Consider the following 17,160-nt stretch of genomic DNA (forward strand, 5'->3'; position numbering starts at 1 on the left):
AAAAATTTCGGAACGAGGTCAAATCGGGATTTAGTTTGCCTTAAGGGTCAGAACAGTAATTTTATCCCCCAATGGGAGGGAGGGGAAGGGATACATCATTATTATTTTCTCTCTTCCTTCGCTGTCCTGCTGCTGGTGCTGCAGTGCTGATGCGCGTATGGCCAATCAATCAGCTTTGTCACGTGAGTCTTTCCTTTTGTTTCCGTTTGTTTTTTCCTATGGAGTTTGCTCCTCGAGATGCTGCACTTTCATTCTTTGCCAAGAAGTTGTAGGGCAAGACTTTTAGTGCAACGAGCCGGAGGAAACCCGAACTGGCCACGGCCGAGCAAGAGGGGATGCTCACGTTCTAGAACTACACGCGGCTGCCGACTACGAGAATGTACCGCCTCCGGGCAAAATGCCTGATTGGTTTTCTATATCACGTGCATCCCACATTCCCACACTTACGCACAGATGTTCGACCAGAGATCTACCTATCCATCCATCCATCCACGCGCCGACACGGGCATGCAGCCACCGACACGCAACAGCTTGCTCGACGGAAGTCCATGGGATCCACACAGCAAATGGTCACCAAAATCCACAAATGCCAGCGCCACCCACCGACGCAGCCACACACGGGGCCTCATGTCCAAGGGAGTTATGGCGCGCCCATAATGACCCACCCAAATTTGGTGCGTGAAGGTTGCAGATCTTTTAGCCGCGACACTGCTGCTCATTTCGCTCGTGAGTTCCTGGCCAGAAGGAAAAGAAAAAAAAACTCGCAGGAATCCTAGGGCTCAGACGCTCAAAGTGAGCCCCGGCTGGTTACAGCGACACGCCGACACCATGTGCTTGTTCAGTTGCTCTGGAAGAAGACATTTTACACCAAACAGCCCGGTTCCCACAGGAGTCCAGTAAAAATCGAACATTGCAAAAGCAGGCCCCAGTGTTCAGCACTTCTCGACCAACACAAATCATGCACCACACGGTGCCGAATCGCTTCTTCTAAGCTGTATCTCCCATACATGTGGGAGAAAAAAAAACTGTTCCATCTGAGCAGTCGCAACAAAATGACCACCTTCTCCGTTTAAAAAAAATATCCGCCTTTTCTGTATGATTACATCGAGACCCAACTAAATTTACACAACGATCTCATGTCAGGGCGTCCAATTCTCCACCGCCAAATGCAGCCAGACACAGATCCTGGAACACGTCGACATGTTCCTGTCATTTCTGTTTCAATTTTCAACTATCCCTTCAACACACAACGGCGAATGCGTTTTCAACCTCTTAACACCAAGAATTCCTGCTCATGGCTCCGCCGCACATGGACTCGGCCACGACGGCGAAAAATCTTCTGGGGATCGACCAGACATCAATGCTTTCATGTCACTCCCCATCTACTTTATCTGCATGAAGCCCGAGACCTCGCCTAAGAAAACACGGAGATTTTTCCGGAATTTCTGCCTGTTTGGCCGGTCAAGGGTGCTTGAGAGATTGTTTGAACTTGTCAGGTTATGGAAAGCAAGTGCCAGCCTTGATTTTACAGTCGGATTCTGCTCTTTCTCAAGCAACTCATGGACCAGCCTCTGCAGAGGGAGACGTGATGAGAACACATAGCAAAATAACAAAAATTAAGCCTTAGTATTGTACTTGATCTGATAACTGTTAGCCTATTAGAAAAGTGGTGAGAAAGGACCTGATATAACTCCTGTTCACAAAAAAGTAAAGGAAGCAAAGCATCTGCAGCAGAACCTGCTAGTTCCATTCTGCAACAGTCACATATATCAGATATGTACAACAACAAATAAGGTAAATGGAACAATATGAAGAGAAAATATGAAGTTACAGGATCCTAAATCTATACTGAATGTAGACGTGGGGAGCTCACCTAAAATCTTCAAACAGAAGTAGTTGCAGGAGAAGCCTCAAGAAGTGACTTGATATGCTTTCCTGAAGTTTGCCATTCGATCCGTCAGATTCCATAACCTGCGAGCCAAGCCCTCCTCTGCCTCCAAGTCTTTCTTTGAAATGGTACGAGGCAAGGGCATTTACTGCTGTGAGGCACCTCTCAACAACATCGCCATCCTGCAACATGGAAAACACAAACCTAGCTATATCAGCTGAAGAATATAGACTGTATTTCAACATACAGAATGCACGGCAATGGCAATTGTTTCACATATTATATAGATCAAACAATATTTGTAGACATCACAAGTGGCAGGCAAAAATACATCTGATTATTCATTGTAATTTGCCAGTTATATTGCATTTCAGAAAACAGAAGTTCTGTCCAGTCATCTTATAGCATACACCACATTTTCCATGATTTCAATACACTGAAGGCTTGCTCTGATCACTTTATATCAGTGCAAGAATGATTGCACATTTAGGTGCTCACAGTAGCAAATCAGACAGATATAGAAAGTTGAGCATAGGTTCATAGAGAATCCAGATGCAAGAGTCATTGGTAGCAGAGGGTATGTAGGCACGCCATATAACCAAGCAAGGTCCAGTTGCTACCAACTCAGTAGCTCACTGCAGTGAGTACTGCTGCTATCTGAAAATTTAAGCAAAAGTAGGACAAGCAGTAAATGCAGTTACGTGAAGATCCTCTTGCCTGACTACGCAGGCCAAATTCAAGACTACCAGTAATTCTTCCAAAAGCATCCCTGTTTAAGTGAGCAACCTTCTCAGGGTACACTTCCAACAAGTGCGACATAAGTACAAAATACTGCAAAGAAACCAAATTACTTAGTATCATTTGATTGCCATTATTATATTATACTAGAAGAAAAATGGAAAGAAAAAAAAAACTTACATCACGACTTAGTTTAGGGTACTTGAGAAGATCCAAAGATATCAAGGGAGTCACAATATCAAGACCAACATAGATGACCTGCAAAGGTAACATTTGAGTTATTTTCAAACTAACTAAGTAGTAAATGCAGTTAACTCTTGATGTGGACAACAGACAATACCCCTGGTTAAATGGTTAAAGTAAGACATGACAAATGTCCTTTAACCAGAACGCTTTTAGTATTTTTCCTACAGAAACTTTCCTTCAATAACCTCAATGTTTCTGGTTCAAGACATGGCAGATGTATGGCAACCATGTGTCTAATTGGGGGCTAAGCCACAAATACATAGCCTTGAATTTAACAAGGATTTCTTCAAGGCCATATTTCTGGTTCAAGTCCAGGATGTCCCAGCTGTGTCATTTCTTGCTGGTCAAATGCAAGCCCGTAGACAGGTGCAGCACTTAAAACTTCGCAATGCTCCAATTGCATAACTGTAAGTAAACGTTAATTGGCATATTGGTTACCTATCTGACCAAATTGTTCTGTGGTTTTGTGATCATGAGACAATTAAATAGAGTTGGCTACCGATGGCAGAGGTGGACAATTTTGTTTATGGAATTTCCTAAAGGTGACCAGTAACCACAAGTGCTAACAGTAAACAATCTATACTCAACAATATGTACAGTTAATTTTCTTAGAAGCAGAAAATACTGGAAAAACATCAAACGACGTACCTCTGCAATATCTGGGGAGCCTTCAATGTTGCTATCGGATAAGAAACCCACCTGCATTTGCCAACAGTGTCACTTAGTCATCCGGGGGATCTTCGAACAGACAATACACAACAGGGTGTAAGGGTGAAGGTTACCAAATCCTTTGAGCAGATATTTGTTAAAAGCCGAAGCAAAGCACGCAGATCCTTGTACTTTTCGGATTGTGATTCACTTCGCAGAGTTGAAGAAAGCGAGAGCATTACCTAGGCAAAAGAGACAATAATCAAGTCTTATAGAACATTCTCTCTAACATTGATGGCAACTGCACGGTCGGGAAGTTACTCCCTAACATTGATACATCACAAAAGTTTAGAAAAAAAGAGAAGCTCATTTGCTTTGGTCCATATTACATTTGCCACAACAAGGTTCTTTTGTCAGTTTGCAGTAAGTAACATAAATTTGACGAGAGTGCAAATATTTACTGTCCTCACACATTATCTCCAATAGCACAATGATTGTTGACAATTTGTTCCCTTTAACTACATCTGGAAACAGAACAAACACGGATCTCCTGCCCCCGCGCCACCTTCCTAGGGCGTCACAGGTGGCGACCTGCTGCCGCCTCCTCCTGGTCCCAATTCGCGCCCCCTCCCCGAGGCTCTGTTTCCTTCCCTCTCTTCCCCCATGTGGATCCCATCCTCGTCGAGTTTGGCTGCCCGGTGTAGCATGAAGCCTCCTCCAGCACCGCACAGTGCCTCCTTTGGTGCCTCTTCCCCAGATCTGGTAGGCAGAGGCCCACATCCGGCCCCCCGGGTGAGGAGCTCGCCACCACGGCACCCTCCGGTCTCCCTCCCTGTCGGGGCGACCTTGTGGCGCCTCCGGTGCTTGGCTCCCTTCACCACGGGTTGGTGCTGTGCCTGGAGGTCGGGGCCATGGGCTAGAGGGCTGCGATCTCTCGTTCTCTCGCGCTCTATGGCCGTGGGCAGGCTCCGGCTGCGGCAGCGCCCCTGCCTGGCTGGGTGTCGGGTCTGGGTGCATGTAGGAGAGGATTTGGGTGTGGTGACTGCAGCCAGGCGGGCTGCGATCACCGTCCGTCCACTCGTGTGCCGTTGTCTGGCCGTTTCAGCCCAGATTTGGGCGCTGCAGAGGTGTTGCAGGTCCGGTAGGTGGCGTGATCTAAGGTTGGATGGAGACCCTTGTTGCTGCTCGGGTGGGTGTCATCTGGATGTCAGGTTGGTGGGGTGATGTGGATCCTTGGATGCCAGAGCAGCGGCCACGGAAGGTGGGGCTGCGCGGATGGCTTTACAGCAAGCAAGCGAGGGGAGTGGTGGCGAGTGATCCTGGTGTTATCATGGCTTTGGGAGTGGCGGTGAGTCATCCTGGTGTTATCATGGCTCTTGCAGTGGCGGCCTCCAGTCTTGGTCTAGAGGCCTCGAGCTGGCGGCAGCAGTTCTCCCCTCGGGTTGGGTGGCGACCTTGGTACCCCTTGTGTCACGGATGAGGCTCAGAGCAAAAGCTCCGCGCTCCGTCGCCGGCGATGCCTACGAGTATCGTATCCCTCTTGGGGGCATCGTTGTGGGTCCCCTCTCCATGTCAGGGCTCCGGGTGAAAACCCTTGTATGTCTTCTTAGGCTCAGCGACTGCGGTGCGTTGTGTCGTCTCCCTCTTGCGGGTGTCTTCCTAGAAGCTCAGGTACCTACAGGTCGCGGCTCGTCGGCGTATTCAAGCATGCTTTGATCCTGGTGTGAAGCTTCTTCAATTGTGGCGTGGGGTGGCCTCGTTGCCCTCCTACCTTTTACACATGACCTCGTTGTCACCATTCTCGGTCCTCGCTGTCCGTTGGCAGGATCGGCGCTCTGCGGCCTGGAGCAAGAGGGCAGGCGGACCTCTTCGGCCATAGCTTGGCGTGTACGGTGCAGTGAGGCGCGGTTTCAACCCAGGTTGGTAGTCTCAGTTGCCTAGTGTTGGGTCTGGCTACTCCTGTTCTCTTGCTCGGCTTTGTGCTGGTGGCATTCTCGCTACTTTCCTGGATGTCGTTTTTTATTTTGACCTGCTTTGCAAGAGGATTTCCTCATCACCTTGTATGATTCGGCCGTTTGTGATTTATATATAGAGCAGGGACCAAGACTGTTTCGAGAGAAAACTACATATGAAAAGCCCAAAGAAAATCCCCTTCCCTAATGGCATGTTTGGATAGATAGGGATTAGAGCCAATCCTTTTGTATAGGCTAGCTCTAATGGAGCTCTACTAGAAGCAAAAGGCCCGACCCAACACAACAATGGGCACATGCCGCATGTGCCATGCAAACATGGCAAAAATGTATGGAGCAGGCGCGTGAACACAAACCACCTTGTTAAACATGCACACGTGTGTATTTGAGAAAAAGGAATGTTAGAGCATCATTGTGGAGAAAATTTTCTGGCACAGAATAACACAGTAATAAGAATTCCTGTTCTTACCTTTCCAATATTATGAGAGGAGTATATCTGGAGCAGACGTAAGCAAAAGCTCATCAAAACTGATGTCTCCTTACCATCCAGGAATACAGCTTGACCATCAATGAAGTCAACCACAAACTTGAGTATCATGTATATGACTTCAGACTAAAAAAATAAGAAACATTATTCTAGGATCTTCAAGGTTCAAATTCACATGTCTAAGCGTGATATGATTTTATCTAAAAATAATTGATAGGATGCATCAACAGATGAGCTACAATACCTGATTTTTGTACACCTCCAGAAGAGTCAAGAGTGAGTTCATCACAGTATGACCCATCTCAAACAGAACCTTTTGAGTGCGAGGCTGAGTAGCTCTAGCAGCTCCTCTTAGCCGTTCCAATAGGCAACAGACCTACAGTTATTTTCCATTATACTAGCCTCAAAGAGCTTAAAGCAAATAACATGCATACTCACCATGTAGATAACATCTGGTTGATGTGCAACAGATTTAAGATCACTCCTACTAGCATTTTCTACTAGGCATCCTGTGACTGGTCCCATGAGGTCTCTCAAATACCTTTGTCAAACCAACACAGGCTCTGTTAAATCTCACATATTTATTCATTATAAGATAACATACAGCAGCTCAAAAGGGCTTACTGCACAGATGCTTCGGGATCTTTGATGCAGGAAGCTGCACATGCAAGTGTTTCTGCTAGAGATCTCTGTGAAGGTGTGGTAAGTAGTAACAAAAGCATAAGGTCTTCACAAATGAAAGCATAAGTTAAAACTGCATGGTGAGTGCATATAACACTTACCTGTAAACGTCCACTCAATGAAAATAAAGAACGCCCACTTGCAAAAGCCCTTGTAAGGTCACGCCATGAGTCCTAAGAAGGTATAGTATCATGAAACATGAAGTAAGAGGAAACCCCGCGCGCGCGCGGGGGGGGGGGGGGGGGGGTGTTAAATGTTAATAGTATCACAGGGTTCATATTGCCAAGTTTTGCCAGTCTTCTAGAGCCATGACAGATTCAGTAAAACCAACGACAACAAAGGTAGCTTGAGGTGCATCCACTTATACGAGCGTAAAATCCACTCTCACTATTACTATTCAGTGGTATGCTGAGGACGAAAAGAATCTACAACCTGCACCAAGGGACATTTGGCTAAAACAAGCACGCTATACCTATGGTGATAGAAATGCTACGAACATTTTTACCATGTGCAACATAATACTACAGAGCATGCAAATATTAGTATGATAACATAGGTTGTAGCTGTGGACTTGGATTTTGGACTTACCAACTGAACAACATAAGCACATGTGTGTTTCCGTCGAACAACTGAAGCAAGTAGTTTTTGGCATGTAAGTGTCTGATAACATGAAACAAAGCAACAAATTAGGGATATCCTTCACAGCAGAAAGATGATTTTTATAAGTGAGCCCTCAATAACAAATACTCCTTTTACTCACAAATTCTGTCCTGTTGGAGGTATGTTCAAAATTAAACCTCTTGCCATTTGGAAATGTTTCTAAATATTTGGTATTTAGCATTGAAAGCATGAAAAATGAACAGACTACCATACTTATGTAGTATTAAAGTTGTGTTAGAACTAACATCTCGGAGACAATGAAAAGTCAAAAACACCATACACTTCTAAATTTTGCACAGGCTTGTCACCGGTAGTTATTATTTATTAACACGGCAAAACATATAGGCATGCAAGTGTACACGCACGGGTAGACACAAAATTATGCAGTCTTGCAGGTTGATCAGTAAAGGTGAAGGTTACCTGCAGCTCAATTTCGCCCTGATATGTAGTAAGTGCCACCATTGACATGAGAACAACAAAATCAAGAACAAGTTCCCCTTGGTTATTGTCCCACGCAAAACTGTTTAGCAATTTTCTAGAATGCTGGGATCCATGTCTACCCACACTGTCAATTTCTCTACTCACATCAAGTGGTACTAAATAGGTTGCAACCCATCTGGCCAGGAACCAAATCACCGCCTACCAACAACCACAAACAAGTTAGGGGAAGTTCATTATCTTAATAAACAACAGGTCCAAAAATGTATAGAACAGCTATGTAATGAATACAAAGTCGACGGGCAAGATGAGATATATTAGTACTTGTAGTACAATAAGTAAACTAGATAATATCCCTTAAAGAGAACATAAACACTTACGACCTTTGGGAATGGAAATAACAGGTCGAACAAACTGTGCATAGCAAGATAATAGTATAACTCTCGTCCAAAGCAAAAATGGAAATAGAATAAGATGAAGGTGACAGGTAACAGTACAAAAAAGTACCTCCATGAGCCGGGGACTGAAGTACCTCCCTCTAATTCCTGGGTCTAGACATTGCCTTGAAAAATTTATTATAGACCTACATAGACAAAGAGAGTCAACAGATCATGTTGTATCGCAATCCCAGTAGCTTAAATCTTGGACAGAAAGGCCTAAATTTACATTACCAATGAAGTGGATAAAAATTCCGGTTATAAAACACAGATATTTAATGTGGGGTCTTAATAAATATGCTTCTGAATACCATAGAAGCCTTGTCTTACCTTGGGCTCATGCGGATGTTTTAACTTATTTCTAAAATTTAATTAAATGATATATATAGTTGCATAATAGGGAAACCAGGAAATATAATTTTTAGGACCGCGACTCAGTGTCAAATATTTCTATACTATATGACAGAGCTAGCATTTTTCATAAATCAAAACTGGTTCTGAAATTCTTACGTTGCTGACATATACATTAACAGGTATAAGATCAGCAGTTTAACGTTTTCTACCAAACAGGTAGCTCTGTCAAGTGACCAATAGGCAAAAAGATTATTACCATGACAACGTAACTACAGGATGTTGAGCTACTTCAACTACATTGGTGAATCCCGCCTGCAAAGCTTCAGGAATCTGTAAAAAAAATAACTAATAGTGAAAACTTTGAGAGTTGTGATATTTATCTTAGCTGATAGGAATAAACACAATAATAATATGTAAGAGCACAGTGCATTCAGTGCAGCATTTTATGTTTTATACAATATACATAATGATAAATCGAGCACCATATGTTATAAGAACTGAAGCCTCTAACACAAGTTGAATTTGACGATTGCAGGAACTATGAGAAGAAGATGGAACTGCAAATACAAACAACAACAACAACAACAAAGCCTTTAGTCCCAAACAAGTTGGGGTAGGCTAGAGGTGGTCCAGGTGGAACTGCAAATAGTTTATAAAAAATTGAAAACACAAGTAAAAAAGAAGGGAGCTTTGAATTATTTACAAGCAGTGTTTCTCCTTCGCCTGAGTCAGTTAGGACATGACTGGTAATCAGCAACAGCCAATACAGCTCCTCCAATGTTCGAGTGGGATCATTTTCGACATCTCTCTGCTAAGAACAGTGTTACACATATCATGGAAGGAAGGTTATTATGGCAGGAATGCATAGGTAATTTGAACCAAGATAAGGCACAAGATGAAGCTAACAAGGAGACCTGACTTAGCCGTGCAAATCGCTCAGAAAATAGTTGCTCAAGAAAGGGTATGGTGGTGTCAGCAGCTGCTCGTGCAATCAGAGCATACAAGGCCAACTGCTCATCACGCTCTGGACCAAACAGTACTTCATTAGTATAAGGATTCCCAAAGAGGAGGGTGCTCGGAATAGGAAGTATTTATTAAGAAATTCAACATACTTGAAACAGAAACATGAAAGTATTCAGCATCGTCACTATCCTCAAATGCAGAATCAGCAGCAGCTACGTAAACGAAAAGAAGTGCAGTCAGTATGCAGCAGGAGATGAGAACAGCAGATGAAGTACTCTATGCATAAGTATCAATGTCTTCGAGGGTAACTTCAAATGAAAAGGTCTGTACCCTTCAAATGTGACTCCACAATTATCTTAAACAAATTTGAAGCTGCAAGTGCTCCATCAGCTGACATAGGACTTTTATCAGCACAAGCTTCCTGTGTATAAACATGATTGAAATGAATCCTATGCAGTAATTAATGGTTATAATTAATGGCAGAATGACTTATATTATTAACCAACCGAAGTACCTAATCTCGTTATGTATATTGGACAGCGTGCAATAAAAATCATGTGATAATTAATTTCGTTTTCCATGTACCAAATAAGGTAAGCCCTTTTTATCAGCAAGCAAATCTGAACCCAAGCACTTCCATGCCCCATGCTGCCAAGGAAATTGTCGATAACAATCAAGCAGCTTTTATTTCCCTATCGGAAGGGAATATGCGGCTATGACATTGCCGACAGGGAGTTTGTATCTTATACATAATCAGGTATGTGCTCTACAAAGTCAAGTAAATTGTAAAGCACATAGAATTGCTAACTTTTCAAGGGAAGAGATGCTACTGTTTCCATATAAGTACATATACCGAAGTCTTTCCAAACAAACATGCACATACCTTTACCAAACAAACATGCATATACCAAAGAGTAGTACAATTATCACTCTAACCTCTTTCCCGTGAAAAAAATAACTCCTCAGTGCTACTAAGTGATGAACAGGTGATAACCAATCACAGTGGTCAAATTCTCTGCTCTAACGTGCACATTGAACAAAAAGGATTTATGTCATAATTTAACATGCATAACTTGCGTTTGATCAGGGAAGGACTTGGCGGCAAATGATGCCCGATAAACATTAAAAAAAATCTTGTGTGGACCTAGAAGACGGAGCCATAAACTTCATTGGAATAATATATGTGACTAACAAGTAGAAAAAGAAACATCATCACTAGCCGACAACCATATCACAAAGAAATATTGGACAAAGATTAGAAATGAGCACTAGATTAAGGAAGTTGCATAAAAAGGTATACAAATAATGTGAAGCACAGATCAATGACAATACCCCCAGAATAACATTCCATGTTTCTAACAATATATCTAGAGCATCTGAACCCCATGTTTCTTCTTCATTCTGGTTATCCAGAACAGACTTGACAGCTTCGGATGTCAAAGCGGAAAGCAGGTTAATTGTGCCATATTGTCTGCAAGCAAGTCCATATTACAAGAAATTAGTAGGTCAAATCCTATCTGGTAAACAAATGGTATGAACAGAACCTGAAGCTTGAAGGTACTAACAGAAGTAACTTTTCAATCTATTGTGTGTTTACTGATACAAAAGATAATCGTTGAACTTACGATGTACTGCCTTATAAAAAAGAACAAGAAAAAAATGTGCAATAACTAACCTTATCGATTTCAGGAGGTTGTCAAAAAGTGAGCTACTAGTCAAAGATGCCACTGAAAGCAGGACATGGCAACCATCTATGAACTCACTGCACAAATTTAAATCGTAATTCCCATCAATATTTCTTAATGTTTGCTCAGATTCAAGGAAGATCATGATCATAGTTCTTGCACAACCTTTCACTTCCTCCATTTCGAATTGATTCCGCAATGACATTCGGAGGTTCAATCCACAAGATAACAGCGGATAGTATGTGCATAAAGTGTTCAATTTGTGCATCTCCATTATCTGAAAACAGAGGACAAGGAAGTTACTGAGATGATCATTAACATATTTTGCTCATTTGCTGGTTGAGATAACATTAAGCAGCTTTTTATGAACATCAAATTTGTACAGCATGGGAACATAAACAAACAATGAGTATTTGAAATGCAACATACCATTAGGAAAAACAGCGCCTGCCAAGGAGCATAATTGCACTATGAGCTGTCTGCAAGAGACAGCAATAGGAGAATCACCCCATAGTGTATCATACGAGTACTTCTGACGCAGGGTAGTATAGAAGTTCAAAACCCAGGTAGTATGCGCACTTGATATAAGAATATCAGTCCACAAAGACCCTGGCTACAATAGAAAATGTAACCATTTATCAGGTGAACTGGGCAAAGATGTAAATAGCTCAAAGACTGTACCTTCACCAATGAACGTTCGAATTTCCTCAGATTTATGGCATCGCTCCTCAAACCAGATTTTATTCTGGCATCTAAATTCTCATGTTCCAAAGTTGGCTTGAAGCTCCAGCTTAAAATTTGAAGCATGAGGCGCAATGCCGCCGAACATGCTTTCTCCTCGGGTATAGTTACATTTGAATTCAAGATTTCGTCTGCGGTATTGAATACAGCAGCTTGTGCCCAGCAATAGAAGTCCTTGCAACAGGAAATGGCACATTAGAACAATGATAAAAGCAGTTTAGATGACATGGCATAGCCGACATTATTCTCATGTGAAAAAAAAATATGGTTCCACCTTCAGAAACTTCACTTCAAGTGACAATTGGCATTGGTCATGGAACTCCTTAGGCAGGCCCATAGAAGAAGCAGTGGAAGGGGAAAACTCTGAAACCTAGCTCAAACATGAAATTTGATTCTGACTCAGTTGGAAAGGACAAGAAATTCGTAGAAGCAAGCACATCAGCCTACATGAACAGCATACCAAGGTTTCTAAGAAGTTGATCCCAGCAAACTGTCGATTAGGCCCATGCATGCCCCGGATGGACTGTTCAACCTGAAAATGGTATCAAACAGTAGGTCAGCAAACAAAACGAATGGGAAATTTAAATGATTAAAATTGTAAGGCAGACAATTAATACAAAACACAATTATGAAAAATAAAACATAGATTCGGCAAACAATAAATACTAGTGGGACTGAAAACTCTATGTTTGCTTATGAGGATGAAATTAAACACTATCTCAATCATCCATCTAACCGTCTATACCAATTTCGATTTGGATGTCCCTAGTGTAGAGAGGGATTGCCAAAAGCCAAACAGCTTAGGCTATACATCATTGCCTATTTAGCTGGCCGGCCCAAACATATGCACAGTAGGATACTCTTACTGTTTTCTTTCAAAAATATAATTTTGCTGGCCCACGTATGAGTTATACCAAATTACCTATTTCAATTTCTTGCTGTACATGTATTTCAGTCAGCATTGCCAATTTATAAAAATATGAAACTGGATGTCTCCCGTTTAGAAAAACCCATGACCATAGAAAGCCAAAAAACTTAGGCTCTACATCATTGATGAGGCTGTAGCTGTCTAACTGTTCAGCGAAAATTATACCTCAAAGAAGATAGCGCCTTTTTCTTGGTCCGGAAACTCAAGCCTGCAAAGCATGTATTCTATATGAAAACATCTAAATTTTGAGTGTCAAATCTTCAAGCAGTCAATTGCCTTGAAGCACATTATAGAGCAGAAATTCATTTGAAATAAAATAATTATCTATATATGCATGCTCTTGAATAACCTTTTTTGCATCTAATCATCATGGATGATATCGTACAACCCAACCACCCAAATACCATTACTCTTGATGCAGACATAAGCTAAATAGCTAACTTTTTTTTTACTAGCAGGAATATATAAGTATTCAGTCCCTTATTGCACCAATTCTTCTTTACGAAGGCTGCATCACTCTAAAAAGAATCATAACCAACCCGACAACCCAATGAAAAAAAAATATGCACAAATGGATATTTATGCAACAAATAAACAGATAAATAGAAGCTACGACTACGAAGATGCTAGTACAAAGAGGCATAGTGCCATAAGCAAAAGATACAGGCGCTACACTGGCATAGTAGTAAGCATTAAAGTAAAAAAACTAACCAGCCTCTTTTTAGTAACCTAGCTGCCACAGCAGAAACTTTTGATTGCACGTAGCCATCAGGGGAACCTGCATGCTCCATAACGTAGTTCAAACAATATCTACAACATTAGGAGAACTATATTAAACACAAGCTTCTTTTGTTGCAATCATCGCACATTAAATACAAGCTTAAAAAACTCCCCAAAAACTCACAGTATTAGGCTTCTTTTGTTGTCATCTGTTAAAATTCCCCACTCCCTTATTGCAGCATCACCAATTGCTCCAGCAGCTTGGAATCTCGCATTTGGCATTAGGGATGTCTCTGGGAGAATCATAGAGGAAAATTGTTAATTTCAGCTGACCAAGGTTTTAAATGGCATAATAGAAATATATGTCGCTATGTACCCCTGTAATTCTATAAACTTCTTTAGATTTGGACGAAGCATGGATAGATTAGTTACTTTGATCATTGAAACAACAATATGCATATGACAACCTTGATTGGAGAATGTCAATTTTACACGCAAATACAATTAGACCCCAGCTTGTTCATTTTAGTTTCACATTATTGTTGATTTGGTATGACACTTCAAGCCAACTAGCACCCACTTGACTTGAGTCTTTTCTTAGCAAGTGATATACTCCCTCTGTAAAGAAATATAAGAGTGTTTAGATCACTAAGTAGTAAGTTAGCACAGTTTCCACTTTCCAGAGACCAAAGATCTTTCAGAAATTACACCACAAGTGCATTTCTAGGGAACTACAGAGTACACACAAAAAAAGGGACAAACCCAGTGCTAGAAGCTCCCACGCCAAGTGGGGTCTAGGGAAGGAACGAGGCAAGCCTTATCCCTGCACGGTACAATGCAGAGCGGCAGCGTCGAACCCAGACCTCTTGGCACAAGCGGGGAATACTTCACCACTGCGCCAGGCCTGTCCTTCTAAACTACAGAGTACACAAAGCCAGCAAAAATTTACATAACGTTTAAAGCATTTTATTAAAAAGAATGATAATATACATATTCTCAAAGTGGCCTTGGGCAACTCGAGAAACATAGACACCTAGAGATTCACAACTTCAGAAACTTGGATCGCCATTACATAACAAAACAATCTCTCTTCCCACTAGATAAATTCACTTTAATGGTCACTAGATTTACTCAAATAGTAAAGTGCAAGTACAGCTGGCATAAGCTAATCACAGGAAAAACAATTAACAGATGAATTTATGAGTTGGTCTACAAACTGCATTTGAAGATGAGATGGGAGCATTTGCAACATTTGTTTCAGTTGATTCTTGTTTTAAATCATATAAGAAAGAAAAACTGTACAGGACAAAGGTTACATAGATGGACAATCCTGCTGATATGAGAAGTCCTACTAAGCAATCCACATCCAAATTGAGGATATCTTAAGCCTTATCGAGAATTGATTCCAGTTCTTTGATGTGCGCAGCTAAACAACAGCATACCAAGAATAAATCTGCATGCTTGATAAGGCATCAGCGATGAATGGAGTGAACTTAGAACTTTTTCCGCTTCAGCCGGATTCATGTGCACCTGTGAAAATCATGCAGACGTCAAAAGATTATCTCCTGAGTAAAGTTCATGGAAAATGGATGAAACATCTATAGCAAGGAAAATGGTTCTATGCTCATTCAATGTCCCCTGGCATAGAAATCACATACTCAAAATCTATAATAGCAAGAAAAAAAAACTCACCAAAATGGCAATTCTATAAAAAGGGATCCCCTCGCCAGATCAACATGGAAACACCGATTAGCAGGCCCGATACCAATTGTAAGAACTCTCGTTAAAGACCAGTATAACCTTCGGTACCAGCTGAACAGTGCCTTTGCTTTACTCGATGAGGCATCAGAATATCTCACCTGACTGAATAATTCAGAGGCGCCGAACCCCCTAAATTAAGCAACTAACTCTAAAGCACCTAATCCTCGTTGACAACGCGGTAAAAAAAAAGGATCCCCTCACCAATCCGCACGAGAACACTGATCAGCAGCGCGCAGCAAGCACTGATCGATGGTTCAGGGAGGAGAAAGACAAAATGCCACAGCATCTGCGCGAACCAAGCACTTCCTCCATCAAATGACATCAAGGCACAACAAAGTCGAACAGAAGCCCGCTGCCCTCATGCGGACCAAATCTACACCGAGACACCGACGAAATACAGAGCGCTAGCCGCGGGAAGGGACAGAGACGCTGAATTTAGCAAGGCGATAACGTCGTGAGCGTCCGCAGCAGCGAGCTGGAGAGGGCCCTGACCTGGATGAGGGAGCAGGCCTGCTCGATGGCGAGCATGGTGGCCTGGAGCTGCTGCGGATCGGGGACGCCGCCGGGGAAGCCCTGCATGGCGGCGGCTACTGCTGCTTCCGATCGCAGCGTCTGTATGCTTGCTCTTCGTTCCCGGCGGTGGCCTAGGGCTTCAGGCCGCCAGCCGTGGAGGAATTTGGGGTGGGAGCGAGGCGGAGGCCGAAGTGGAGAGCCGAGAGAGAGAGAGCGGCTGATGATGGGTTTTCCTTGGGTTTGGGGGCGGAACAGAGGCGACGAGTATAATTAATCAATTTATAACTGGAATCGAAATGTTTACAGCTTTTTAGGGCTTCTGTTTGGTCAAAGTGATTCTATAGGATTTTTAGATATATTTGTATGTAGGATCTAAAATACTACTATAAAGTGCAGCTGCACTATTCCGTTGGGTCAGTCGCACGCTCCTCTCTCATCAATGTGGATAGATCTCAGGTGCCACCAAATCTAGCCACCTCAGTCATGTCGATCCGTTAGCGTGGTGACCGTCACGACATGGGCCCGGCCCACCCAACTTGTAGTGGTCTCGAATTACATGCACGAACGATGGTGGTCGCATGCTCTGAGGTGCACGCGTGTCAGAGGAAGCGGAAAAGGGATAAGGAGAGGGGAAGCGTGGCGGCAGGAAGAAGGAAGAAGGGTTATGGTTAGGGTTTGTGCATGGGGTGCAACTTTAAGAGGGTCGAGGGGAGGATCGGGGGCGCGATCGGTATGGTCCTTAGACAGTGTGGCATTGGCCACGAGGAAGGGGTAGTGCGTCTCACGTCGATGCCCAAGAAAGACGACGACGAAGGGTTGGTGGGTTGGGCCTCGCGGGTTGTGGGAGGAGGGAAAGAAGGTGGGTGATATTCAGGGTGTGCATTCCATTTTTTTCGTTTGATTCAGTTTGTGGTTTATACGGTTTTTATACTTCGGTTTATATGGTTTTATACATAGGTACTGTTCGATTTCGGTACTAACCATTTATTTTTGGTTCGGCTTCGGTAATAACCAAAGTTGACGCGAATTTTTGAGCCAACACATAACTTTTCACATGTAAATACATGATTTATATCATAATGAAGAAAACGCAATAAGAAAAGTATAAAGAAGGGATGTTGGATAAGCAGTCAAGCTAATCACGTAAACTCAAACACAAAATGGGCTAGAAAGAACTGTACTATAGCAGCTCGTTACGCTTTTGGACCCGGTTAATTCGGTTTAACCCTACGTTTTTGGTTTCTAAACGAGAAACCCGAAATGAAAATGGTTTTCATATTTCAAAACTGAAACCGAAACCTC

At 42.5% G+C, this 17,160-nt stretch overlaps 1 protein-coding gene across 3 annotated transcripts; it reads right to left on the minus strand.

Moving 5' to 3' along the window:
• Window positions 1–948: 948 nt before the first annotated feature.
• Window positions 949–16,117, minus strand: LOC123121193 (exportin-4). Of its 3 annotated transcripts, none has more exons than XM_044541119.1 (32): window positions 15,838–16,117; window positions 15,027–15,114; window positions 13,769–13,877; window positions 13,576–13,674; window positions 13,030–13,072; window positions 12,397–12,468; window positions 12,211–12,306; window positions 11,877–12,110; window positions 11,625–11,808; window positions 11,361–11,472; window positions 11,186–11,272; window positions 10,843–10,981; window positions 9,841–9,931; window positions 9,660–9,722; window positions 9,462–9,571; window positions 9,251–9,355; window positions 8,804–8,877; window positions 8,264–8,339; window positions 7,739–7,957; window positions 7,247–7,318; window positions 6,760–6,831; window positions 6,602–6,666; window positions 6,416–6,518; window positions 6,222–6,353; window positions 5,960–6,103; window positions 3,655–3,762; window positions 3,521–3,571; window positions 2,807–2,884; window positions 2,606–2,719; window positions 1,874–2,070; window positions 1,682–1,751; window positions 949–1,571 (listed from the first exon to the last, which is right to left on the minus strand). In XM_044541119.1, exons 1-32 carry the CDS (start codon window positions 15,922–15,924, stop codon window positions 1,383–1,385), a joined length of 3,483 nt encoding a protein of 1,160 aa, XP_044397054.1. In that variant the 5' UTR covers window positions 15,925–16,117; the 3' UTR covers window positions 949–1,382. The 3 variants fall into 3 exon arrangements, 2 of the variants coding, with proteins under 2 accessions (XP_044397054.1, XP_044397050.1); XM_044541115.1 differs by having other exon boundaries at window positions 9,251–9,358; XR_006459641.1 differs by lacking the exons at window positions 949–1,571; window positions 1,682–1,751; window positions 1,874–2,070; ... (16 more) ...; window positions 9,841–9,931; window positions 10,843–10,981 and having other exon boundaries at window positions 11,625–11,804.
• Between the last annotated feature and the right edge of the window lie 1,043 nt (window positions 16,118–17,160).

Source organism: Triticum aestivum, chromosome 1B (assembly GCF_018294505.1).
Source record: "Triticum aestivum cultivar Chinese Spring chromosome 1B, IWGSC CS RefSeq v2.1, whole genome shotgun sequence".
NCBI lineage: Eukaryota > Viridiplantae > Streptophyta > Magnoliopsida > Poales > Poaceae > Triticum > Triticum aestivum.